The 26,363-nt window shown below is 33.5% G+C and overlaps 6 protein-coding genes across 14 annotated transcripts; 2 read left to right on the top strand and 4 right to left on the bottom strand.

The window, feature by feature from the left end:
• Window positions 1-197: 197 nt before the first annotated feature.
• On the top strand, window positions 198-5,605 carry Tm9sf2 (transmembrane 9 superfamily protein member 2). Of its 2 annotated transcripts, none has more exons than XM_070655777.1 (15): window positions 198-486; window positions 982-1,049; window positions 1,168-1,261; window positions 1,337-1,469; window positions 1,575-1,696; window positions 1,788-1,911; window positions 2,013-2,149; window positions 2,265-2,441; window positions 2,723-2,879; window positions 2,988-3,165; window positions 3,233-3,392; window positions 3,463-3,614; window positions 3,674-3,785; window positions 4,591-4,762; window positions 4,846-5,605. In XM_070655777.1, the coding sequence occupies exons 1-15, from the start codon at window positions 358-360 to the stop codon at window positions 4,911-4,913; spliced, it is 1,983 nt and encodes a 660-aa protein (XP_070511878.1). In that variant the 5' UTR covers window positions 198-357; the 3' UTR covers window positions 4,914-5,605. The 2 variants fall into 2 exon arrangements, with proteins under 2 accessions (XP_070511878.1, XP_070511880.1); XM_070655779.1 differs by having other exon boundaries at window positions 2,735-2,879.
• A 443-nt stretch (window positions 5,606-6,048) lies between these two features.
• On the bottom strand, window positions 6,049-11,708 carry Acn (apoptotic chromatin condensation inducer acinus). 2 transcript variants are annotated; one of them, XM_070655776.1, is made up of 10 exons: window positions 11,533-11,708; window positions 9,355-10,813; window positions 8,846-8,933; window positions 8,644-8,754; window positions 8,354-8,552; window positions 8,038-8,246; window positions 7,739-7,963; window positions 7,414-7,674; window positions 7,149-7,299; window positions 6,049-6,730 (listed from the first exon to the last, which is right to left on the bottom strand). In XM_070655776.1, exons 2-9 carry the CDS (start codon window positions 10,809-10,811, stop codon window positions 7,180-7,182), a joined length of 2,670 nt encoding a protein of 889 aa, XP_070511877.1. In that variant the 5' UTR covers window positions 10,812-10,813; window positions 11,533-11,708; the 3' UTR covers window positions 6,049-6,730; window positions 7,149-7,179. The 2 variants fall into 2 exon arrangements, with proteins under 2 accessions (XP_070511877.1, XP_070511876.1); XM_070655775.1 differs by having other exon boundaries at window positions 6,049-7,299; window positions 11,533-11,707.
• An 84-nt stretch (window positions 11,709-11,792) lies between these two features.
• Window positions 11,793-16,193, top strand: Gmppb (GDP-mannose pyrophosphorylase B). 6 transcript variants are annotated; one of them, XM_070655799.1, is made up of 6 exons: window positions 11,793-12,087; window positions 12,584-12,748; window positions 12,814-13,207; window positions 13,306-13,467; window positions 13,548-13,779; window positions 14,760-15,404. In XM_070655799.1, the coding sequence occupies exons 2-6, from the start codon at window positions 12,596-12,598 to the stop codon at window positions 14,779-14,781; spliced, it is 963 nt and encodes a 320-aa protein (XP_070511900.1). In that variant the 5' UTR covers window positions 11,793-12,087; window positions 12,584-12,595; the 3' UTR covers window positions 14,782-15,404. The 6 variants fall into 6 exon arrangements, with proteins under 6 accessions (XP_070511900.1, XP_070511898.1, XP_070511894.1 ...); XM_070655797.1 differs by lacking the exon at window positions 14,760-15,404 and adding an exon at window positions 14,453-14,641; XM_070655793.1 differs by lacking the exon at window positions 14,760-15,404 and adding an exon at window positions 15,418-16,193 and having other exon boundaries at window positions 11,799-12,087.
• Window positions 16,194-16,199: 6 nt separating this feature from the next.
• Sse (extra spindle pole bodies like 1, separase) lies at window positions 16,200-19,717 on the bottom strand. 2 transcript variants are annotated; one of them, XM_070655782.1, is made up of 10 exons: window positions 19,590-19,717; window positions 18,516-18,835; window positions 18,199-18,415; window positions 17,796-18,085; window positions 17,594-17,730; window positions 17,283-17,499; window positions 16,904-17,214; window positions 16,657-16,824; window positions 16,442-16,587; window positions 16,200-16,342 (listed from the first exon to the last, which is right to left on the bottom strand). In XM_070655782.1, exons 2-10 carry the CDS (start codon window positions 18,747-18,749, stop codon window positions 16,200-16,202), a joined length of 1,863 nt encoding a protein of 620 aa, XP_070511883.1. In that variant the 5' UTR covers window positions 18,750-18,835; window positions 19,590-19,717. The 2 variants fall into 2 exon arrangements, with proteins under 2 accessions (XP_070511883.1, XP_070511882.1); XM_070655781.1 differs by having other exon boundaries at window positions 19,479-19,601.
• Window positions 19,323-21,932, bottom strand: LOC139102108 (uncharacterized). Its single transcript, XM_070655780.1, has one exon. The coding sequence runs from the start codon at window positions 21,928-21,930 to the stop codon at window positions 19,960-19,962; it is 1,971 nt and encodes a 656-aa protein (XP_070511881.1). The 5' UTR covers window positions 21,931-21,932; the 3' UTR covers window positions 19,323-19,959.
• A 2,076-nt stretch (window positions 21,933-24,008) lies between these two features.
• On the bottom strand, window positions 24,009-25,605 carry Aptx (aprataxin). The gene is made up of 5 exons (XM_070655802.1): window positions 25,251-25,605; window positions 24,683-24,835; window positions 24,513-24,601; window positions 24,235-24,368; window positions 24,009-24,172 (listed from the first exon to the last, which is right to left on the bottom strand). Exons 2-5 carry the CDS (start codon window positions 24,719-24,721, stop codon window positions 24,009-24,011), a joined length of 426 nt encoding a protein of 141 aa, XP_070511903.1. The 5' UTR covers window positions 24,722-24,835; window positions 25,251-25,605.
• Window positions 25,606-26,363: the final 758 nt, after the last annotated feature.

Consider the following 26,363-nt stretch of genomic DNA (forward strand, 5'->3'; position numbering starts at 1 on the left):
GTAATACGTACGTACGTACGTACGTACATACCACATACTACACACTCGACACTGGCCGAATCGCATCCTGACTAGGAAGCAAGTGCCAACATAATCCAAGAAGAATCGAGCAATCGAAAGATTAACAATAAAAAAGAGGTGCGCGGTGCGCTGCATATCAGCCAATATCGGTGTATGATGCGTTTAATCGGTCTCGTGTAGAGTGGAGAGCACTAGAGAGAGAGAGAGAGAGAGAGAGAGAGAGAGAGAGAGAGAGAGAGAGTGTAAGCGCGACGTTTTGCAGTGAAGAGTTGAAAACGCGAGCGGCACGAGAGACTGTTCTAGTCTAAAAAGAGATACTACGGCCACGGAGTGGAGATGGCGATGAGAACGAGGACGGCGTTCCTTTACACGCTATGCGCGTTCCACGGCATCGCGGCCTTCTACTTGCCCGGTTTGGCGCCCGTGAATTACTGCAAGGCCGGCGAGACCACACCAACCTGCAAGGTACACAAGGCTAAATAAGAACCGCGGTTATGGTTATGATCGACGGGACGTATCGTTATTTACGTCGTAAATTGCATCTGCTTGCCATCGTCTTATCATTTTAATAATTTCTACAAGTATCTGCCCTGTTTTCAAACATTTGATTGACTTGTATGAATTAATCTCTGTACACGCACATACAGTCGCGCACACACACACACACACACACACACACACACACAAAGATTTGCAATCAGAGACAGATATTACTTGGCTAGTTTGCTTTCTTTATCAATACTTTTTTGTACACTGGCTATACAAAGTTATTCTTACATGGATTTTACCAAGAATTACATGTACATATACATATGTATACTATAGATGAAATAAGTATATTATTTCTTTTAATATGGTATAGGCATATATATGTAGTCAATTATGTAATTTGACATAATAATAACACTTAAAAACTTGATATTGTTACGTACGAAAAGTAAAACCATAAATCTGTTTCAGTCTGAAATCAAATTATACGTCAACCGTTTGAACACGGAGAAATATGTCATACCCTACGAATATAGTCAGTGAGTAATATTACAAGATTCAACTTTTTTTCTTATACTATTAAAAAGTAATAATATAAAATATTAATATGCAATATTTTTCCATCGCAACTTTTAATATTTGATTTTTATAATTTAGTTTTGACTTTTGTACGGTGGAAGATGGACAAAGTCCAGTGGAAAACTTAGGACAGGTTGTATTCGGAGAACGAATACGTCCATCTCCATACAAGGTACACGTGTTAAGAATTATTTCTAAAAGAATTTGTTTAAGAGAAAAATAATTATTAATTTTATTTAATTTTTAGTTGGAATTCTTGAAAAATGTCAAGTGTGCCACCGTTTGCAGTAAAACGTATTCAAGTGACGAAAAGTCGGAAAAAAAGTTACAGTTATTGAGGAAAGGAATAGCAGTCAATTATCAACATCATTGGATAGTTGGTAAAGTATTAACCAAAATATTGTACAATTTCATCATTACGTAACTTAAATAATCTGAAATTAATTTTGTTACGACTTAATTTATGTATTTTGTTACAATATCAGATAATATGCCGGTAACATGGTGTTACCAACTGGAGGATGAACGACAATATTGTAGCACTGGTTTTCCCATGGGTTGTTATTCAAAAGAATTCAGATCTCAGCAAGATACTTGTACTATACACGTAAAGATGAATTTATTGAATTATACTACAAAGTTATACATAATTTATCCAATATAATTTATCTCATAAAAATTTCTTTCTGTGCTACTAGGGTCCGTACAACAAACTGAAAACTTATTATTTATTTAATCATGTGAATCTTACTATAACTTATCACAGTGGTGCTACTGAGGAATGGGGATCGTCCTTTAAGGAAAACGGTGGTCGTATTATATGTAAGTAATTTTTACTAGGGTATATCGATACTATATCAGAAATGATCAATTCCATCAATTGTACTTTGTATTTAATAAAACGATATAATTATATTTAATAGCTGTGAAAGTGGTGCCTCACAGTATTAAACATACTGCTACAGTTGATTGTGAAAGTCAAACGTCATTAGAAATACCTACGGAAATTCTAGCTGATAAGACGTTTCAAGTGACATATACATACTCCGTTAAATTTGTGGTAAATCCTGGCTAATATGTATTTACAATAACGCTACTTTTAAGTACAACTTTATTCGATAGAAATTAATTATTTATTATAATATTAAAATTTATTATTATGCTTAATATTCTAGAAAAATAATTCTATCAAATGGTCATCCAGATGGGATTACATCTTAGAATCGATGCCACATTCGAATATTCAATGGTTCAGTATTCTTAATTCATTAATAATCGTTTTGTTTCTCTCTGGCATGGTAGCTATGATAATGCTTCGTACTCTACACAAAGATATCGCACGATATAACCAGGTATCTATATACGTAGTTGTGTTATATAATTTAACTGCTGCATGTAATTACGTTATCTACGTAACTAAGAATTTTTTGGGAAATGCTGCGAGAAAACAAACTAATTTTGATACTAATTCTATATTTAAAACAAAAATACTTTTACAAAATGTAAAATTGATTTAATAAAATCAAACTTTTATAAAATAATATAATATGTTTCAAAAAGGTGAAGGTAACCAAAAGTTTTCTTCACTTTTATAAGATTGTGATACCTATTTGTCTGTGTTGCGATAACGCAGGCCTACTTCCAGATAGAATCAGGAGAAGACGCACAAGAGGAATTTGGATGGAAACTGGTACATGGCGATGTATTCCGTCCTCCACGTAAAGGAATGTTGCTTTCGGTTTTACTAGGATCTGGAGTCCAAGTTTTCTTTATGACATTAGTAACCCTAGGTAAACTATGCACATTTTTTACACCAAATTTAAAATTAATATATTTATTTATTTTTTGCTTTTTTATTTTTTATGGAAATTTTTTAATATTATAATCAACTGCTACAGCGTTCGCTTGTCTGGGTTTTCTTTCGCCTGCTAATAGAGGTGCATTAATGACTTGTGCGATGGTGTTGTACGTTTGTCTTGGAACTAATGCGGGATACGTAGCCGCTCGAATATACAAGAGTTTCGGTGGAGAAAAGTGGAAGTCCAATGTCTTGTTAACATCTATGCTTAGTCCCGGGTAAGACTCGTATCAGGTCTACTACGAAAGAAAAAGAAAAAAAAAAAAATTGTATTTTACTTTTCAGAATCGTATTCGGTTTATTCTTTATAATGAATCTAATATTTTGGGTAAACGGAAGCTCAGCCGCAGTACCCTTCAGTACTTTAATCGCGCTTTTGGCATTGTGGTTCGGCGTGTCCGTACCATTAACGTTTATCGGCGCTTATTTTGGTTTTAAGAAAAGGGTAATTATAAATTAGAGTTATTGTCATATTATATAATACATGTCTGTAAATAATTGGAATAATTCTGCAGGCTTTGGAGCATCCAGTACGAACGAATCAAATTCCTCGTCAAATACCAGAGCAGAATTTCTATACGCAACCAATACCCGGAGTCATTATGGGTGGTGTCCTGCCATTTGGTTGCATATTTATACAATTATTTTTTATACTTAATTCTCTTTGGTAAGTATTGCATAATATTTTTATTACAAACATACTTACAAGGGAGTTATTTTTCCCAGGTCTAGCCAAGTCTACTACATGTTTGGATTTCTCTTTTTGGTTTTTCTTATACTCGTCATCACGTGTTCCGAAACGACAATTCTGCTTTGTTATTTCCATCTTTGCGCAGAGGTGAATACGCTTTGTAGCAAATTATATCTTTTGTATATCTTTTCCTTGTAAAACATTACAATATTAATATACATGTAATTATATGTATATGTAGTGCGCGCTCGCGCGCGCGCACACACACACACACAGGGTGTCCCACCCCATATTATCAAACTCTTAAAGATAGGTCTTTTAGAAACAACAAGTAAAAAAGTTTTAAACGGTTTTATAAAATTTGTAATCATTATTGAGAAAAAAATTAAAATGTTTAGCCCTAAGAGCGACAAGGAAGCTGCAAACTGACTGAGTGAACGCGCGACAGATGCGACGGCGAGTATTCCTTTTCGCCGCGCGCCTTTACTGACTCCGCCTGTTCTCTTTAGTTTAGATAGCACTTGCCGCCGTTGTCTACCGTGCGTTTACTCAAAAAAGACCATTAGAAAGATCAAATTTCGATAAACAATGTGTTAATGAGACATAATTTTTTTTTTTTTTTTTTTTTGTATTACGGATTCGGATTCTACGCAAGAGAGCATATTAAGCTTAAAATAATTTTTAAGATTGGTTTTGAGAACATTTTAAAAGCACAAAATGACATTATTCGAAAAAATATTTCAGACAAAAGTTACTTTTTGATGGAGAATAAGAGAATCTGCAATAAAAAGTTAGGGTTTCAGTTTAAAAAAACCAAGTTTCGATGTAATGCGCTACTTGAAATCTTACAACTTTTGTCCAAAACTTTTGGGACATCCCGTGTATGTATATGTATATCTATAGGGTGTATATATATATATATATATTTTTTTTTTTTTTTCTTTTTTAATAGGATTATCATTGGTGGTGGCGCAGCTTTCTTACGTCCGGCTTTACAGCTGTCTACTTGTTAATTTATTGTATACATTTCTTCGTCACTAAGTTAGATATTGAAGGTGCCACCTCTACGTTCCTGTACTTTGGATATACATTTATCATGGTTTACTTATTCTTCCTTTTGACGGGTAAATATTTGTTCCGTGTCTTTTAAAAATATGTTTTAAAGTCTCTACGCTAATATTTAAAATTAAACAATTTCTTTTTTCAGGTTCCATTGGTTTCTTTGCTTGTTTTTGGTTCGTGCGCAAGATTTATAGTGTTGTGAAGGTTGATTAAATAAAATTGATGAAAACAATGCTTGCTCGTATGATATATGAATGTGGTATGGTGAGTGAAATTGATTGCAATGAGAATGAACGATAGTCGATATAACGTAAACCCGCGTTAAAAGAAAAGAAGGAAAAATTCGTAACAACATTATTACGCAAGTAATGGCGCATTTTTTCGCGTTGTTATCGTTAAAATATGTACATCGTTACGAGTATCGTCATAAATAATAGTTTATTTTATTAACGCGAAAGGTTTACAGTCTTTCAAAACCGAACGTCGATATCATCGTCGACTATCTAATATTATTATTCTTTGAAAAGTATTTTTCAAATAAGCATCTAACATACGTCAGACATATTAATGACGTATGTTTTAGATGTATGAAAAATCTGTATAAGCATTTGATTTGATTTTTCCTTTGCTCTCGAAATAGCTTGGCGGACATAGATCGTAAAACACAATACATTTCAAATTAAATGTTCAATGTGTTGACATCGATTATACATATGTACATCAGATTCTTCACTCGTTTATTATTACGAAAATTTTTAATAACACAAAAAGTATTAAACTTGTACGCACGTGCATAACAACATGGAAATGTAATTAAATTCTAATTGCGAAATGCACGTATCGTCGTATTTTTCAAATTATAAATTAAATATATAAGTAAAATAAATGTACAAATTGACAACTAATTTGACTATTAAATTTTACGTCTCTTTTCTCTCACTGTCTACCAAGTAGCAAATAGCAAATAGGCAAATAATAGCAAAATCGTGACTTGTCCAACAACAGTCAATATGCACATTATTCTTAAATTTTGTAAATTAAAGTACCTATACATATACAATGTTTCTAGCGTTGATATCATTGATATGAATAAAATTAAGTTCATATCCATATTTGCAATAAACTTGAACAATTGTATTCTGTATTTTGCGTTTTTCGATACTTTGTTACTAATTTATTAAATGCAATTTTACGATTGTACAGCAAATTAGATAACAATAACATAGGTGATTATTTATTTCAAGTATAAATGTATCTTACTCATTGATACCCTCAACTTTTTTCTTCGTCGCAAGTAAATAAATTTTTCGATAGATGTATTATAAGAAAGAAAAGTAAGCGGTAAATGTACCTCTATGTACGCTAATATAAAGCGTGTTTTTATTATCATTTTTATTAATAATTTTACATGTCACACCACGAAATATCGGTTATATTTACAGGTATGTCTTCGTTTTGCGCTAGTCTATATTATGATTAAACATCGACTCGACGCTTTTCAAGACATAGCCGCCATCAAAGTCCAATTTTGGTTGGTAACTGTTAAGCCCTAGGCGCAACCAAGGCAGACAATGAAGAACGATATTTAACGTAGAGACACAGTCCATCTTTCATCCATCGATAATGTCCAAATATCTTCGTAACAATGCAATCCTATCTTCTGCGTTTCAGGCAGGATTGTTTTTCATCCAGATTGCATCATATAACTTTGTTTGTTTAAACATATTTGTCAGTTTAATTCGTAAAATCAAAAGAAAAAGAAAACTGAACAGGAACAAATAATATTCTTAAGAATGCAAAGTCTATTTTCACAATAATGTATCTCGTCTATTTTCTTCAATAAAGTTCCCACGTTGTGAAATTACTCTTACGGTAGATGCTGCGAGTGTGCGAGTCTGTCATATGTTTCAAACTTGACAGAGAGTGAATTGGTATTATTTGCCATGAATAGTCGATGCAAATACACGGTACCACTATTTCACATCTGACCTACTTTTGGCTCTCTGTGTTGTAGATAGATAAATGTTGACCTGTAAGAAGTATATTTAATTTTCATGCACAAGGAAAGGAAATAGGGAATCAAAAGGACAATTAATCATGCTTTGAATAATATTTAAAATTAAATTAATAAGGAGTACAGAAATACAGAGATTGAAAAGAGAATGCAAAAAAGAATATTAAGAAAATGAAATGTAGACAAATGCTGAAACAAAACTTTATGGTTTTCAAATAAAATAAAAACAAAGAAAGAAAAATCCTGAGTCGAAAATTCTACAATTAATGTATACACACACACACGCGCGCGCGCGCGCGCGCGCGCGTGTGTGTGTGTGTGTGTGTGTTAATAGCAGAAAGTAATATTTTGAATTGAAAAAAATGAAATAAAATGAGTGAATTTCAGCAAAAAATTAAATTCAGGATAAATCGAGTCAGGGTAAGGAAAGGTACATTTAATGTTGCGGACGATATACGTTGATTTTTATTTTCTTGGACTTCGCCGACGTCGTCCGTCTCGATTTCGATCGGCACGTCTCATCTCTTCTAATCGACGCGCATGTTCTGCCATATGTTGCCGTCGCATCTCTTCCTTTACGACTATCTGCGATAAAAAGAGAACAAAAAGAAAAAAAAAAAAAAAATAAATAAGTAAATAATTATATATCAAGCATTCAAAAATAATGAAATTGCAACACAAGTCGCTGAATTAACTTACTTGTTCATTTGTAAGTGGCAACCAGTATATGCAAGGTGTCGTCTTTGTTTTTCTAAAGAGATCATCCAGAAGCTTGGCAGGCGGTGGATCGTCCTCCTTCTTCTTAAATTTGCGAGCAGGTGCTGACAGATGTGCATCCAATGTCGGACTGCGACTCCTTACTCGCCGTTTTTTATCGTGTTCTTTCTTTTCACGCTCCTTTTCTCTGATGTGTTGCTGGCCGTCCTCTTTGCCTAAATCCCATTCTCTCACCACCGTCACCTAATACGCATACATATTTCATGAAATTGATCGAAAACACTAATAATCTAAAGAAATTACTTACTTTAGTCGTATTAGTTTTTTCTTCGCGACTCCAATCTTGCTGCCATGAATCCGACGAGAGTGGCTCGGTTTTTCGAGCAACTGGTTGTTCTTTGGACGATTCTCGGGCAGTTTCCATATCCTCCTTTGTTGCGTATTCTACGTGAAGCTTCTTTGGATTAGACATAGGCCAAGAGATCCCGTGAAGCGCCTGTCTTGTCTCAAAAGCCTGATCCTCATTGGAATACTGCAATATTAAAATAGTCGTGAAACGTTTAGATTCTCAAAATTCATTATAATATTCTTCTACTTATAACGTACTTGGACAATGCACTTGGATTTGATTCGATCCATCCAGAAACCATTCTCCACAATGGTGCCAGTACGGGAAAGAAGCTCCTTGATCTGATTTAATGTAAAAGGACGAACTAGATTCTTGATTAAAAGGATATTAGTAGGTTTCGATGCTGGCGGACTTGGTGATTTTACGTGCGGCATCTCCTTTACGATTGATATCTTTCGCCTTGCCGCTATGTAAAAATAATAGGAATATTATTTAAATATTAAACTGAATTTATACAATTAATTTATATTATTAAAATTGGTAAACTTTTATCTAACAATTGACAATACATACCAATGTGATTATCTACTTTTCCATTGCCCTTTTTAGCAGTGCCATTCTTCTGCACGTTTTCATCTATTGCTTTGTCATTTATAACGTCACTCGAACTGTGCCGTTTATCGTTACTTCTGTGCCGATCTCTCTCTTCGTCGTCGTCCTTAGAGAGACGAACTTCGTTGATAGGTAATGGCTTTGCACCTGGCACCAATGCCTGTAATTTTATTGTTTGTGAATTTTAATATTAGAAAATTAAAAGTAAATAATAGCTAACTAAAAGTAAGTAGAATAAAATAAAATAAAACCTTGAGCGAATCGGTCGAAATAGAAAACGAGGGTGCTGTATCTGTGGAAATTGCGGTCCCCCACCGACGTTTTCTCGGCACACATTTTGGCTCTTGTTCGCTGCCATTTTCCTAAAATGTGCAACATTCAAACGTATTATGACGTGTAATAATTTTTAAATATGTTTTAAACTTTTGTAGAATATACGAAAAATTAATATACCTTATTTTGACTACTAGATTCATTGTCAAGATTTGAATCAGCATCGTCTCTTTTTACTTCGTTCTTTTCAAGTGATATTCTTGCTGAGCTAGAAATAGAAATTAAGGTAATAAAATTCTATCCAAGAGTTATAAAATACTGGTTTGGTTTGCGTTCATTTACACGTTAAGATCTAAAGTAATCAAATCGTAACAAATATAATAATACATTTAAAATGTTTCATAGTATTTAATATACCAAATAATTTCTTCTCTTTAAAAATAGAATATAAAATAGAAATAAAATTGTCTTGTGTGTGTGTGTGTGTGTGTGTGTGTGTGTGTGTGTGTGTGTGTGTGTGTGTGTGTGTGTGTGTGTGTGTGTGTGTGTGTGTGTGTGTGTGTGTGTGTGTGTGTGTGTGTGTGTGTGTGTGTGTGTGTGTGTGTGTGTGTGTGTGTGTGTGTGTGTGTGTGTGTGTGTGTGTGTGTGTGTGTGTGTGTGTGTATAGTCATAAAAATATGTATGCTTACAATGATCTTTTCAAGTTGACTTTAACAGATTTGTGAGCGACCACTTGAACGGCCGGTGTAGGCTGTTGTAATTTTTCAGTTGCATTTTCCTCTAATTTATCTTCAACAGTTTCGCAATGCTCAATTTCAATCTTTTCCACGTTATTTAAATGAGAGTTTGTTCTTTCTGGCGACATCGATTGTTCTTTATCATTCTCTTGTGAATATTCTGTACTAGGTTTTTTTTCTTCTTCTTCCTCCTCCTCCTCCTCCTCCTCCTCTCTCATATAAGGTTCAGAGGCCTTTCTGTCAACAGGTTCGTCTTCGGAATCAGGTGTCTCTGAATTAGACGAATCTCTGTATTTATTTCGATGTTTTCTGCGATTTGCACGGGGTGACGTTCGGTCACTGCTTGCTCTGTTTCTTTTAATGCGCGATTCGTCATTTGATTCTGACGAAGAGTCCACCGGACGATGCGCTTGCGTTTTCGTTTTATCTTCTTCATCTTCACTACTTGTGTCTCTACGGGTGTTTTCTACGCTAGTCTCTTTGACAAATATCTCTGTTGGTTTTTCGCTGACGTCTTCCACAGACTTGTCTTCCACAGGCTTGTCTTCCACAGGCTTGTCTTCCACAGGCTTATCTTCCACAGGCTTATCTTCCACAGGCTTATCTTCCTCAACGACAGTGGCGGCGGTTTCTTCCTCACCGTTCACACTAGGAGTCGGTGCGGTTGCCGTGTCATCCGGTTTATCACCAGGTTCGATATCAACGATTTGGGCAGCGCAATTTGCCTCATTTGCTTCACCATGCTGATCTATGTTTGGTTTATCGTCAGACAACAAGTTGGCTGAAGTGGTTTCAGGCAGGATCTCCTTGCTATCACTTACCTCTTCGTTGGAGTCCTGACTTGGGTATGAAGAGGAGGGATCGTTCGGCTGTTCAGTGCTACTGAGGGTTCTTGTACAAGAAACCAGTTGCTCATCCGCCGAGTCAGCCTCCTCTGCAACACCCTCACCACTTCCTTGCCACTTGCTACTTGACTTAACACCTTTCCTACTCGACGGTGGGGTATCTGATGACGGTTCTGACGTGTTACGCTGCCTACATAGTTTCAACTTCTGTATTTCGCCGGGTGACGCGTCCGCTCTGGCTACTTTCCATACCGAACCACCGTTGTCCTCTTCTTCTTCGGGTGAATCCACTTTTATGTCTATATCACTAGAGGAGACCTTCTCCTCATGCCCTTGTGGCGGTTGCTCTAACTCCTTACTCTGTAAACGTGTTTGTACAGTCGCTTCCTTCTCAACTTCCTTGAGTTGTACGGCACTTTTAGCCGCATCTTCAACAAAGGTATCTTGCTCAGATGAAGTGGAAGGTGATCTCCTGCCACGCCTACGCGTTGACTTTCTCGTCGGTTTCTCAACTTTCTTCTCTGGAGATCCCTTTGCTTTGTTCCTTTCACTCTTGCGTCTCATACCTAAAAAAAAAAAAGATAATTTAACAACAGTTACGTTATGTAATCAATTAATACAAACAACCTAACTAAATTGAACTATGAATTAAGGACTAAGAAACCTATAATTGTGCATACTCGAATTGTCTAGCAATTAGACTGCATAACAAATTACAAATCTTTAAATAATATCAGTTTTTTTAACAAATCCTCCCCTAGTCAGTATAGCTGTCTTCTAATTTATAGAACATTAATATGTATATGATATGATTATGTTTCATCAATCTTGTTCATCGTAAATCTCATTATTTCTTATTACAGGCTAAATATAGAATGTCATAGCACATGCTAGGTCGGAGGTTTTGCATTTTCTCGTCAGTCAAAGCGTCAAACATATACACACGCATGCTCGGTAACTCGCACGCGCGCGCGCGCGCGCGCGCATACACACGGCCACCTTTACAGAACACATACATAACTCTATATTCATTTCGCGCGACGCGATCTAAGTGCCGATTGACGAAGAAACGCAATTAGATTTGCTGTTTGCAGTTCTCCATAAATCGGTGATCAGTCGCGTATTCGTGGCGAATCGAGGCCAAAGAATCCCCAGCGAGTTCATCAATCGATTTAACACGGTCTGATTTGTGGTTATCAGCACGAATTCACGCGCGGGGCTACTGTCTGCGGTGGTGGCCGTGGACGCGGACGCGGGCGAGTTCGACGGCGTCGTCGCTACTCACTCGACTGCGTTTACGTTCGTGGATTCCGGTTAACCGTCTCGTTTCCGCAAATTAATCTCGACGACACATAAATGACGCGCTTTCGCAAAACAGCGGTCCCAACGACGCTGCTCAGCAATTCCCCTCCGAATGTTAGTGCGGGAGCCACCGTACAACCGCTCGATCAACCACAAACTTATCGCGTTGTGTTAGATGACGCAACTCGACGGGTAATTTGGCCGTGGTGAGGTTCAGCGAATGCCCACGATGCACGTCGCGTCGCTTCGCGTCGGCAGCTGGCAGGTAGTGTCGGTAGACAGACAGATTGACATTATTCTAACCTCAAATGTGGCGGATTTAGGGCTGAATTATTGCTTTTAAAAATACCTGCAACACTTTTTATTTATTCAACATTTATTTCTACGCAAAATTACATCAATTAAGCATGTTTTTATCGAAATCTGATGAGAACCGTAAACTGAACATTCGCCACTTAAAATGATCACATGGAGGGTGAGAATAAAGATAAGAACGTGTTAGTTATTTAAAATTTCGTGGAAAAACAATTAGCAACGTGTAAGACAAATTTATGTTTGTGCATGCACTTATATCCTCCCACACTCATCAATAATGTAATTTCACAAAGAAATTGAAACTGTTATTATCGTAAACACTTGCCTTTTAATCTAGTACGTATGTATGTACGTATGCACTACATACGTCTTACGTGGCAGTAATTGTCATCATTGTCGAGGTATTGAAGTGTCTCCATTAGTTAACATGAATATTGATAGTGCACATTTTGAGTAGAGAACAATATGACATTCCATAACGATATTTATTATATTAATAATTTAGTGATAAATATTATTTAGGAATTTAATATTATTATGTTCTCTGCACAAAAGAAGCGAGTAAATCATAAATTTTTCCATCCATTATAAATAGTCATTTAATAAAAATAGATGTGATGGGATTGATAATAATTGTAACAAAACCTATTAAGCATTCTGCTATTACAAGTTAATTATTTTAAAAAATAGAGAATATTTTATATTTTTATCGTTTGCAGGATTTATAAAACATGTATGAAAAAAAAAAGAAATTACAAACAATGCGTGCTGTAATACTCGTTGGTGGTTATGGCACAAGACTGCGGCCTCTTACTTTAAGTCGGCCTAAGCCACTCGTTGAGTTTGCAAATAAACCAATGCTTCTACATCAAATTGAAGCACTTGTGAGTATTTTGATTTACTTGTCATATTAATTTATCAAAGTTTCATAAACATACCATTCTTTAAGGTACAAACTAACGTAACTGAAGTTATATTAGCAGTTTCTTATCGAGCACAGCAAATGGAAGAAGAGTTAGTTCATGAAGCCAAAAAACTGGGAGTGCGTCTTATCTTTTCTCATGAACCAGAACCATTGGGCACAGCTGGGCCACTTGCCTTAGCACGCGAATATTTATGTGCAAGTGACGATCCATTTTTTGTTTTAAATTCAGATATCATTTGCGACTTTCCTTTTAAGCAACTCCTTGAATTTCACGAGAATCATGGCAAAGAGGGTACTATAGTCGTCACTAAAGTAGAAGAGCCATCAAAGTATGGAGTAGTTGTATATGGAGAGGATGGAAAGATTGAAAGCTTTGTTGAAAAGCCACAAGAGTTTATATCTAATAAAATTAATGCAGGTAATGTTGGATATATTTAGATAATATCAATTTTCAACACATGTAAACATGCACATGTATACATATAATTTTTTTTTTTTTTTTTTAATAAAATGTAGGTATGTACATCCTTAATCCGAGCGTGTTAAACAGAATAGAATTGAAACCTACAAGTATTGAAAAAGAAGTCTTTCCAATCATGGCTCAAGATGGAGAATTATATGCTATGGAATTGCCAGGTTTTTGGATGGATGTAGGCCAGCCTAAAGATTTTCTTACAGGCAAATCTTTATATATTGAAATTTTTTTTTATGATAATACTGTTATTTGTTCACTAATATATTCCTCTACAATTTTTCAGGAATGTCTATGTATCTTGCTTCATTGAGACAAAAATATCCTGAACAATTACATTCCGGGCCTAGTATAGTAGGCAATGTTTTGATAGATCCAACAGCTATAATTGGGAAAAATTGTAGAATTGGACCTAATGTTACGATTGGTCCTGGTGTCACTTTGGCTGATGGGTGTTGTATTAAACGGAGCACTATTCTTAAAGCAGCTATGATAAAAGAGCATGCTTGGTTGGATAGGCAAGTATATTGTAGTATTGTAAATAATTTAAGGTTGGCAAATAAGTCTGTTCGGTTTTTACGTTGGTGCAACTTGTTTTCATTTTTTTTTTTTTTTTTATGTTATCGCGCCACTTGAAAATGCTTTTGAAAATATATAAGACGTGATATAGGAAAGTATATTTGTTCTCTGTAACTGCACTGGTAGTTCTAGTTCAGAGGTCACCTCTTTTCTCCTAAGGTTTTTATCTCAATAGCTGCATTGCTGAACTGGTGCAAGTAAGTTAGAGTGAAAAAAAAGTATATTTGTTTTACAAGTTAAAGTGCACACTAGTGTGCACCAGTTCAGCAGGGCTGCGTTCGAGAACGTCACCCACGTGTGCCAAGTATCAAGCATTTATCCTTGTTGTTTACCGAATGTTAAACAGGAATAGAATGATACTCACGGGCACTCGGGTGACGTTTTTAAACTCAAACGCAGCTCAGCACAGCTACTGAGAACAAATCTTTTTATGTGAAGAGAGAAAAATAATCTGTAAACTAATGCAGCCAGAGTTCAGCTACAAAGAGCTAAGCCTCATGTTTTACATAATTTTTCTGTAAAGTTTAGTTTGTTCAACATAAATATTGTATCGTGTTAAAAAGCTTTAAATAACGTGCATTATCGCCATATTTTTTCTATTATTTTAAAAAGGGCAAACGGGCTGCAGAGGCTCATAAAGAGATATGCCGCGTTTACCGAATTAATGCTTTAACAGAATGGGTATGTCAAAAATGGTTCGCCAAATTTTGTTTTGGAGATTTTGACATCAATAATGCGCCTCGCTCCGCTCGTCCAACAAAGATTGATTCAAGGAATATTAAATCTTTAATTGATATAAAAATCTTTCTCAATCGGTGCGCAAGAGATTGCCGCAACACTTGATATATATATATATATATATCATATATAAAGATAGAAAACTATTTACGTTAAATAAAGATACATTTCTCGACTCAAGGTGTAGGTGCCGCATGAGTTAACGGAAGATGAAAACGTTACGCGGAAAAAATCATGGGGACACAGCAGCGAGTCACGATAAACAACTTTAAAAGCAGAATTGCATCCGAAAAAGATTACGCGCTCCGTATGATGGGCTTTCCATTTACTACGAGCTACCCAGTGATTACTCAGTCAAGCCAAACGATTGATTAAACTATACATATACTGCTTGCAATAAATCATCAAAGACGTTGAGGATGTCAAAAGATACCTGGATTGATTTTTCGTTGATAAGCCTCAAATGTTTTATCAACACGGTATAATGAAATTGATGGGAAAATGACATGTTATTGGCTAGGGTTAGGCTTAGCAGAAAAAGCAGCTTTGCAACTGTTGTAAAAATGGTGAACCTGATTGGCATATGCTCCTAGATTCTACCAAAATTAAAAGAGTACGCCAAACACATTCATCATTTTTACAACAGTTGCAAAGCTGCTTTTTCTGCCGAACCTAACCATTGATAAAACTACACAATATACAACTGATTGAAATTTATTTCGTGTATTAAAAATATTCACCTTACAAAACCGAACAAAATTATTTGTCAACTAAATGAATATATCAAGCTTAACAGAATACGTAAAATATTAATTAAAAATATACAATGGTACGAATAGTTGTATCGTTGGCTGGAGGAGCGTTGTAGGACGATGGGTCCGAATGGAAGGTACAACTGTACTAGGAGAAGACGTTATCGTGAAAGATGAATTATATATTAATGGCGGACAGGTTTTGCCACACAAAAGCATTTCCACCTCTGTACCAGAACCACAAATTATTATGTGACCCAAAACCATAATCTAAGCTTGAATCGATGAAAGCAACAATCGATCAAATCAGCGATTTTTTTAATTTACTTGTATTATTTTTATACAGAGTGTCTGAAATATAAGTTCGAATCTTAAGCTTAAAGCTGTGGGTGGAAAATTAGATTTGGGGACGAAAGTCCTATACGGGTTTGTAAAATTTGTGATCATTATTGAGAAAGAAATTAAAACTGTTTAGGTGTAAGAGCGACAAAGAACTGCGCTCACTCAGCTCGCAGTTCTTTGTCGCTCTTACACCTAGACATTTTTAATTTCTTTCTCAATAATGATCACAAATTTTACAAACCCGTATAGGACTTTCGTCCCCAAATCTAATTTTCCACCCATAGCTTTAAGCTTAAGATTTTAACTTTTATTTCAGACAACTGTGTAAAATAAGTTTTTGAAATGCCTTCTCGTTAAAATATAAAAATAGAAATAAAAGTTTACTCTGAAAGAATGATTGTATACTATAATCTTCTGTATCGACACACTTTGGTATTAGGTTTTAGTATTACAAAATATTATAATTTTTTATTTGAAATTACCTTATATTTCTATTTAAAAAATACAATCAGTGAAGACTATTTTTATTAAACTATTTTTATTGGTAAACCTCGGACTACTACCGCAGCTGCCGTCATAAAATGTGAACAGCTATTTTTAGACTTTGCCATTGCTCTTAACATTTCTGACTCCATTTTTGTTTCACTCTTTGCTCGGCTATTTGTAAATTCTGAAAAGTTAGTTTAAATAATAAATTGTTCATAAAAAGTTATTAGACATATGATATTGAGGAAGCAAACTCGAAATATTTTTAATTGCTAATACTAACTTAGAGTACCAGAACTCCAACTATCTATGTCCACCTCACTCCATGATTTTTCTGAGGATGAAGGAATCCAATTGCTCATGAAATTTGTAGACATTTTATCGATATCAACATCTGTTATTTCCCACAGTGTACCCAAGATGCAAGGACTAACAATAAAAAATGTTTACACATATACATGTATTGAAATAAAAAAATAAAATTAATAAAAATATTACCTGCATGCTATCAAATATTGATTGGAAACACCATAAGGTGGATATCTACCACCTATTATAAGTAGTTTCACGCTGCTACATCCAAATAATAAAACTGTGGATTTCACTCTCATTTTTTCAATATCATCTCCAGATAAATATTCTATGCCACTTCCATGACCATTATACCTATAAAAGAGGAGAAAAAAAGTGGAAAGTTTATTCTCTGCGAGAGATGATTCTAAATAGAAAAATTAAATTTGTGTACATTAAAACATCGTGATTTATCAAAGCGTCTTCGAACATTTCTTCACTAGGTTTTATATTATAACAGCTCTTCCACTGCGGTAACCAAAAGTCCATAAAAAGCTTCATACGCTTTTCCATTTTATCAAGATCACCAGAAGGATTAACCACACAAAATCCCAAGTCTTCTTTAGCTTTAATTATTTTACAACCATGGACTATAGTATCTTCGTGTTCTTTAAATAGTGCATATGCCACATGTAAAGATGGAAAACGAGTAACAGGATGATCTTTAACGATTTCCATAGCTTCAAACGCTATATAATCCATATGCTTAAAAAAAGGTTTTTTTTTTTATTATCACATACTTTATGCTTTATATATGTATATTGTACATTTACCTCATCAATAATTAGAATTAATGTTTTACGCTTTATATTCATTAGTTCCCTTATACATGGTAATTTTCCATAAATAGATAAAATAATGTTGCTTGCAAGTTTTTTATGTTCGGGAAGTAGAAATGTAACAGCTCGCGCTATTTCTCCGCGCGTAAGGAAACCTGCACCTATGGATACTTTCTTTAAAAGCCACCTACATCTTTGAGATATTTCATTGCTAAAAAATAAGTGTTTTTTTTGTTTTTTTTTTTTTGTAAAACAATAAGAATTGATATAAATAGTAAAACAAAATTTCAATAAATATTACTTACGTTGATTTTAAATCTGATATTAATTTATCAATCATTTGATGAATCTCGTTAACGATTTTCAAATTCTCAATAGGATCAGCCATAAATAATACTCTCCACTCTCTCAACCATGTAGTCTCCAATCCAACTATAGCCTCCTGTAATTATTCAGCTTAAAATTTATCTTGGGAAAATTTGTATCAAGTGTTAAGTTCAAGTTTACCTTCATTTTATTGTTTTGAATTGCACGCATCATCCAATATTTTTTATTATTTGTGTAAGTACTTTTTAGCTCGGACGAGTTATTATCCAATAAATTGTGAATTTCTTTACAGATATCATAAGACACTTTAGTCACAGGTTTTGGCACAGTTATACACAATGGTGCTATGTTGGATGTACCCGTAGGAAGTATCGTAATATGTATGGGATGCATTGCACTAGATAAACGCTTTTTATATCTTAATACAGTCGGAGATTCATATTGAGAAGTAATTTGAATCATGTACCATTCTGTAAACAGAATTAGAAGAGTGATATTTATTCAAATATAATTTTTATAATAATAAACATACATAAACCTACATAAAGACAAGTAGAATGAAAAGAAAAATATATGTATGTACCTTTTGGTAAGTTTAACAACTTTGCCTTCAATGATTCATTATCACTTGTAAATTCAGTTTCAAACTTTACATGCGTTGGTGCCAGTCCATATACTTGAGATTCATTTGACACAGAATCACGCACCTGAGTTCTTTTATATCTGTGCAAAATATGTTGTCGAAGTATCACTGAATGAGCTTCAACCAAGTGATGAATAGCTGCAATTTCATTGTCAACCTGAAAAAGAAAAAATATATAAATAAAATTTTAGTATCAAAATAATTTTATTCCTTTAACTGCATAAGATAGATTGAAGATTTAACTACTTTTAAATTACCTCAAAATTACACAGAGCCAGCATTTTATTTAAACTAGAATATTCAACACTTGCTATATAGTTGTACTGTACATGTGTCAATAATTTGTTTACATTATTTTTAATTTTTTCCACCTTTTTCTTTGCATCTTTTCTTTCCAATTCATTTGAATTTTCCATCTTGTTTTCAAAATCATTTTCATCAGAACAACATTCATATAAACTTTGTGTAATTTTCTCAACAATATGAGACATGATTCTTTATTTTTATATATAAAAGTTATATTAACAAAAAATTTTTCATGAATATTAAATAACGTTTCTTTTTACCATATTAAAATCTGTAACATAAACATATTTAATTAATATTAAATATTTATATTAAAATAATAAAAGTATCTTTAATTAAAATATCTTTTTGTAACTGTTCAGATTATTAAAAACTGTATACCTTTCGTTATGGTTAACAATGTAAAAAAAAAAAAAAAATTATAGCTTATGCATTAAAACCACAGACTCCTATAATATAGAAGTCTGTGATTAAAACATAGAAAGAAAAAAATGAACAACAGGTTAAGTGTTTTCAGATTGCAGTTTTTCTCTCTCTCTCTCACTCTCTCTCTGACATTAGAAAAATACATTAAAAGTGAAATTTTTCAATACGATTAAACACGGTATTGTTACGCGATATTATTGTATGTCCGAATGTTCTATGTAACAATTTGTAAGGTCAGTTCGTTGCCCAAGATATTTGTGAACGGTTAAATAACATATATGCTCTTCAATTATATAGAAAGCAAGGCAGTAACAATACACAATATCATGACATTATTCAATTATTAATTTTATTTTACATTTTTCATAAACATAACGAAAGAAAATTCATTTTCCAAATTTAAAAAATTAACTCAAACAAAAGATAAATCTAAAAATTAAATTATATATTTTCCCAAAAACTGTTCACAAAAATGTAGTTTTACATACATGACAAATAAATACAAGTATAAACGTAATTTTCTTCCTCAAAAAGTTGTCGTTTATTCTTGTTCAATACTTGATAAACTTTTTTTTTTTTTTTTTTTTTAAATGTGTTACCATCAAATTAATGATATACGGCACACTGGTTCTCCTTCCTGTCCGTTAATCTAATTATTCTCCTTATAGAGACAATGAACTTATATACTGCCTTGAGAGTAGTCAATTATTCTTTTATTAACCAATTCCATATACATCCCGGTTGGCTAATACCGATTTTGTCGAATTTAGCATATAATGTTCTTCTCTCCTCGTCGTAATTTTTGCAGAAAAAAACGATATGATTAATATCCTGATATTCCGCTCCACATTCGCACCTCGTGCTGTCTATATAACCTTTTCTTGCTAGCGACGCGTTGAGGTTGTAATGGAAAGCTCTGAGCCGGTTTACAAGTACGCCAAATCTCCGCGGCAAATTTAAACCAACAAATCACGGGAATCTTGTATCATTATCATAGAAATTTTCATAATAGAATTTACCCTTATAATTAAATTGATTTCTGATTTCTATATTAGTGTTCCGTAAGGATTCTGTCTTAGATAATTCTCTAAAATCATTGAAAGGCACCTTGAGTTCTCTCGTAGCTTCCTTAGCTAATTTATCCGCTGACTCATTACCGAAGATTCCTTTATGAGCAGGGATCCAACAAAAAATAACTTTCTTATTTAGCCTGTTTACCTTATGCATTAGCTCGAAGTACCTTTCTCTGATTTCGAGAATGTACAAGTTCTTATTTGCCTCAATTCTGTTATTTTTAATTGCTAGTAATACACTTAACGAATCTGTAAATATAACAATGTCTCTGTCAATATTCTTAAGAATGCACCACTTTAGAGCCACAGCTATAGCGCTAGCTTCTGCTGTAAATATATTACAAAATTTATTAATGCTAAAATTAAAGCCAATTTGTAAATCCTCAATATAAAAAGCACAGCCCGTGGACGGGTTCTCCGTAATTCTCGAACTATCAGTATATATACACATATAATTATTGTTCTGTAAAGAGAATTTATTTTTAACTTTTAACAATATGTTATTAAAGGAGCTAGTTGTATCAAAATTTTTTCCCGATTCTAAATCAATGTTTAAAGGTAACGTAATATACCAAAAATCCATGTCAAAAATAGGGCCTTTGCCAAAGCTATTAATAATGTCCTTGTATTTTTCACAATATAACACTGCTTCCGTAAGTATAGAGCGTTTTCTCCAGGGTGAAGTTGAATTTTTCAGCACCTCACGGTTTGCCCCTACTCTTAGTTCATTCATAAACTCCTTGTCCCCTTGGGCTATAGTTTTGAATACAAAATTTTTTGCTAGGAATAAAGCTCTTTCTTTGATGGATTCGATTTTAGCTTCTGCTAGCATCACATTTGTAGGGGTCGAATTTCTGTAACCTAGGGCAGTTCTTATACCTACATATTGTGCCTTTTCTATAATATCTCTAGATTTGTTGTTTCCGTTGGAAACGAAGACCACAGCACCATAATCAATAATAGATCTTATCATAGATTTGTACAGGAGTAATGCTGTGTTCAGCTCTATACCTCTAGATATTTTATTTAGAAATTTAAACAGGCTATTGATCCTAACTACCTTTTCTTTAACTGCTCTACACTGACTCTCAAAATTTAGCTTCGAGTCGAAAATGACTCTAAGAAATTTAGCTTCTTTATTAACGGGAATAAGTTTATCAACGCATCTTATAGATAGACCTTGTCTAGTTGAGTATGAATAATTAGCGAAGTCTATCGCGTTTGTTTTATTCGGTTGCAAGCTCAACCCCAACTTATTGATCTCTACGTTTATTAGGTCCATCGTTGACTCCATATGCTCTATACATTTATGTAATTTGCTATCTCTGCACCAAATCGCAATGTCGTTCGCAAATTGAACGCATTTTACATCTTGGGGAATACTACTGGAGATATCTCTCGTGTATATATTGTAAAGTAATGGGCTGAGCACAGCACCCTGTGGTAGGCCCTTGTAAACAGTCTTTTTAAATGTTTTGTCTTCTTCTACAACAAAAGCCACTTCTCTATAATACATCCATGTGCTGATAGCATTGGCTACTTTGTTGGGGCATTTAAGCTCTTTTAATTTATTTATGAGAATGCCATATTGAACATTGTCATAGGCGCTAGATACATCTAGGAAACATGCTAGTGTATCTTGATTTTTCATTCTGGAAGCTCTAATACTGTTAGATAACTTTACTAAGTTTTCCAGACAAGATCTTCCTCTTCTAAATCCGTTCTGATTTTTGTCATACAATTCTAGATTCTCGGCCCACCAATTTAAACGTTCATTAATCATTCTTTTGTAAATCTTGCCAAAACAAGATGAGAGGGAAATTGGCCTTACATTCTCTTTATCCACCTTGTCTATGAAAAGAACCATATACTGTCTCCACTCGTCAGGTATAATATTTTGGTTAAAAAATTCATTGAAGATTTCTATTATGAGCGAGTAAAATTGTTCCGGAAGATGTTTTAATATGAGGTAGTCAATTCCGTCAACGCCCGGGGCGGAGTCTTTTCTAACACAATTTAACGCCCTTCGTAATTTCTCTTTTTTAAAATCACAGTTTAGCCGATTCTCCTCAATATAATTCAACTTAATGAAACACTCCAGGACCCAATCTGGACTATTATCTCCAATTGTTTCTAGTATTGTCTGGATCCTATCTTTATTCTGCCATTTGTTCCATTGAATGTACTTGAAAGGGTATTTGAGTATTCTCACTTTGTTCCAAACATATTTGATGCTTGTGAATCTGTTTATGCCATTAACAAAATTGATAAAATCTGCTTTTTTTTTAAATTTATAGTTCTTCTTGCAATAGCCTTAGCTTTTTTGAAATTGATATAGTCATCCAGGTTTTTTGTTTTTTTAAACTTTTTTAACCAGTTATTACGATTTTTTATAGAGTCCTCACACTCTTGATCCCACCAAGATTTTGGGGTACTTCTTTTGTTTTTTAAATCAGCCCATGTTTGCTCCTTTTGCTTAGAGTTTACTGAACACGAATCAACATCCCATTGCCTGCCAGGGGTAGCATAGCAGACTGCCTCTTTCATAAGATTGCTAATATACTTGTACTTCTTGACTGATGATAATACTTTGTATTGACTTTGGTCATAGTTATCCATGTGGTCAGCCAGGAAATGCATATATTTACTCCATATTGTTTTTTAGAACTAATTCTGTTAGAGGTTTTTTTGTAGATGCTAGGCTGCTGGTTCACACAGTACTTTATAGGGTAATGGTCCGACCCCCAGGTGTCATCTATCTGGTTATATGTGAGCTCTTGTAAAATATCTGCTGTAGCGAATGTTAAGTCCAAGTTTGCGGGGGATTGGTTGCTTTCTCCAAAATGTGACAAGGTGTCTGTGTTTACTATATAAAAATTATTGTTCAAACTAATTTCTAGAAGTAAAGAACCGTTAGAATCCGTGTTCATGCAGTTCCATTCTGTATTATGCGCATTAAAATCTCCCAAGACAACAGTATTGTTTGAGAATTGGTTGAATAACTTGTTCCATTGTGCTGGATTAATACGATTTTCACCTATGGGGGTTCTATATATTAAGATGAAATTTATCATGCCTTTGTGTGTTTTAATTCTGATCTCTACGCCGTCTACTTTATCTGGAAGGTATAAGTTGTTAATTTTTTCATATTTAATTCCTATTTTTACCCCGATCATAACACCGCCCGCAGCTATCCTCTCCTGAACTGGTCTATCTCTTTTAATACTTTTGAAACCAGCAAAGTGAAGGTAGTTGTTATCTTTTAATTTAGTTTCTGTTAGGAAAAAAAGGTCAATATCTTTACAATGGTGAAGGAATTCAAATTTCTTATGTCTAATGCCTCTACAATTCCAGTTGATGAAGTTTATCTGAATCGTTGAAATGTTCCATTTCTGTCCGAGCAGAATAAGAGTTATTTGTTTTAGACTCTGTAATACTGTTTTTATCTTTATAAATTGTAATATACTTGATGAACAATAAAAACTAGGTTAAGTGCAAAACAACATGTGTGTTTGTACGCACGTTCTACGATGTTGTGTAGTATGTATGTATGTATGTATGTATGTACGTACATACATACATACAATACAATGCGAGGACGTCAGCGCGAACGCGACTGTCAGTATACAAAAGACTCCACCAATAAGAGCCAAGCATTATTCTTGACGTTTATGTGGTTTATTCTCATGTCAGTAGCTGCACTGTACTGTGCACTGCTGAATTGTACAGTTAATTAGAGTAAAAAAGGTTTTTTCTATTTTTTTTGTTTTACTTTGTTTTATTTTAACTTATTGCACTAGTGTGCATCAGTTCAGGTGGTTCAGCAGTTCAGTTACCGAGAACAAACCTAATAAGTAACAAAACTCTGTAATTTTATAATTATTTTGGATTGAAAACTGCAATATTTACCGTTTTAAATTAATATGCACTCTGCATTTTGTTACTTCATTTATTAATGTGTGCTAATAAATGCCTTTTCAAATCAGGCATATTTTTTGGCTGCATTAAACATTTGTGACACTTTAATTCTGTCTTACGTAAATAATCTACATATTTCCACTGAATTTCCTTTTTGATATTGCCTTCGTAATGCAATTGATAACATATATCTAAAATTAATTTTGGTTTTGTATTTTAAACTGTTAATTCAAATTAAGATTTCAATACAAACCTGAAGAATGTAAGAAAAATGGTGTTATAAAGAAATTCCAATGCTTCTTATTTTTAAGATAAGGACTATCAAAATCTGTGCTCACTACATGCAGGTGTAGCCTGAACATACTTGGCAATGCATGATAACCCATACTGTTGAAAAATAAAACATTTATTATCTTTTACACCATCTTGATATATATAAACTTTATCATCATATGCATATATACTATAACATTGATTACTATTATTGTTTGCCATCACTATTAATACTTTTTATTTTAACTTAAGACTCACATGAAATCGTGATCTACATGGTTTTTTGCCAAATCACATGCAACATTATGCATATGCATAATCAAATCTTGATGGTGTTTTTTGATTTGCTATATAGAAAGAATATCTTCCTTTGGTAAAACCAAGTAGTGAAATTTTGCCTTAGGATATTTATTGCTGATAACAATCACCTTATCATCTTCTTTGACTTTACATTCAGGCTTTTCCATTTCTTTAAGTAAGTCAGCCTTCTAATTTCTTTTTGCAATTGCATTACGTTTCATTATCACAACTCTAAATTGTTTAACTTTGCTGTCAAAACCTATCTAAATGTATTTTATATACTGCAAAAATTATAGTATACATTATATCAATAACAATATGTAACATACAAATTTTTTATTGTTGATTAACCCTTTCACTACCAAAGATAATATATCCCATTGCAAATATTTGACAGTAGAAATAAAACAATATATTTTCAAAGAATGTAAGTACCATATATCGTCCCAGAAGATATCTCTAGATAATCAAAGAATACAAAAAATTTTTAATTTAAATTTATTATAGTAAAAGGCAATTATATATATATATATATATATATATATATATATATATATATATATATATATATACATATAAAGAAAAAAAAATTGTTAACCTAAGATTCCAAAAAAAGTAAATTGATAGTGAAAGGGTTAATAAGAAAAACACACTATGAGATTAGCTCTTTTAACCTATGTATTATGCATTAATTACTTTAATTATTACGTATTTTGCAATTTGGCTCTTGATGTATAACATACGTTGTTTGGATTATATTAACAAAAACGAAGCACGATAATGAAATAGGAATTTCAGAAAATAATGCTTGAATCCTATAAATCAATAAACGGGAAGTTTGAGAACTGACTACAGTGTTGCCAGAATGCCAATAAAAACTAATTTGTTCATTTACATGTACCTTTTAATAATATAGTGTATTACCATTTAATTATCATTATTTTTTAAGCAACTGTAAGATAATAATATTTTAAATTACAAAAACTTGGATCACTCATCATTTCCGTATTTTCAACAATAAACGTTATATATATAACGTTTATTGTTAAAAATTAATTATACATTTTTTTAAGTAATATGTATACAGGGTGTCTACAGGGTGTCTCACCCCATGTGTCGAATCCGTTAGGAATAGACAGAACTCGGGTAGACAAATAAGAAAGTCCCACACCATTTTGCAAAATTCTCAATGGTTAGTGAGAAAAAAATTAATTTGTCTAGCGCAAGAGCAACAAGGAAGCTGCGGGCGAGTGAGCGTGACAGGCGAATGGCTAGGAATGGCGCCGTCGCCTGTCGCGCTCACTCACGCGTGGCTTCCTTATCGCTCTTGCTCTAGACAAATTAATTTTTTTCTCAATAACCATTGAGAATTTTGCAAAATGGTGTGGGACTTTCTTATTTGTCTACCCGAGTTCTGTCTATTCCTAACGGATTCGACACATGGGGTGAGACACCCTGTGTATATATATATATATATATATATATATATATATATATATATATATATATATATTATATGTACATACGTTATGTATATGTATAATTGTGATATTTATTGATTTATTCATTTTTAACAAATGTATTATTATTTAATTTGAAAATATATTCTAATATTTATAATAGTGAAAATATGCAATATATACTCTCTAGTATATACATGCGATATATCTTTAATCGATATCCCGAAACATGCAATACTTGAAAAAAATTATAAGAAATTGAACGTTAAAAATATATTATTATTTTTATACCTTATCAATTTACGGTGTTAAAAAAAAGTTAGGTATAAATTTCTGATCAAATTTGCTT

This window comes from Cardiocondyla obscurior, linkage group LG04 (assembly GCF_019399895.1).
Source record: "Cardiocondyla obscurior isolate alpha-2009 linkage group LG04, Cobs3.1, whole genome shotgun sequence".
In the NCBI taxonomy this organism is placed as follows: domain Eukaryota; kingdom Metazoa; phylum Arthropoda; class Insecta; order Hymenoptera; family Formicidae; genus Cardiocondyla; species Cardiocondyla obscurior.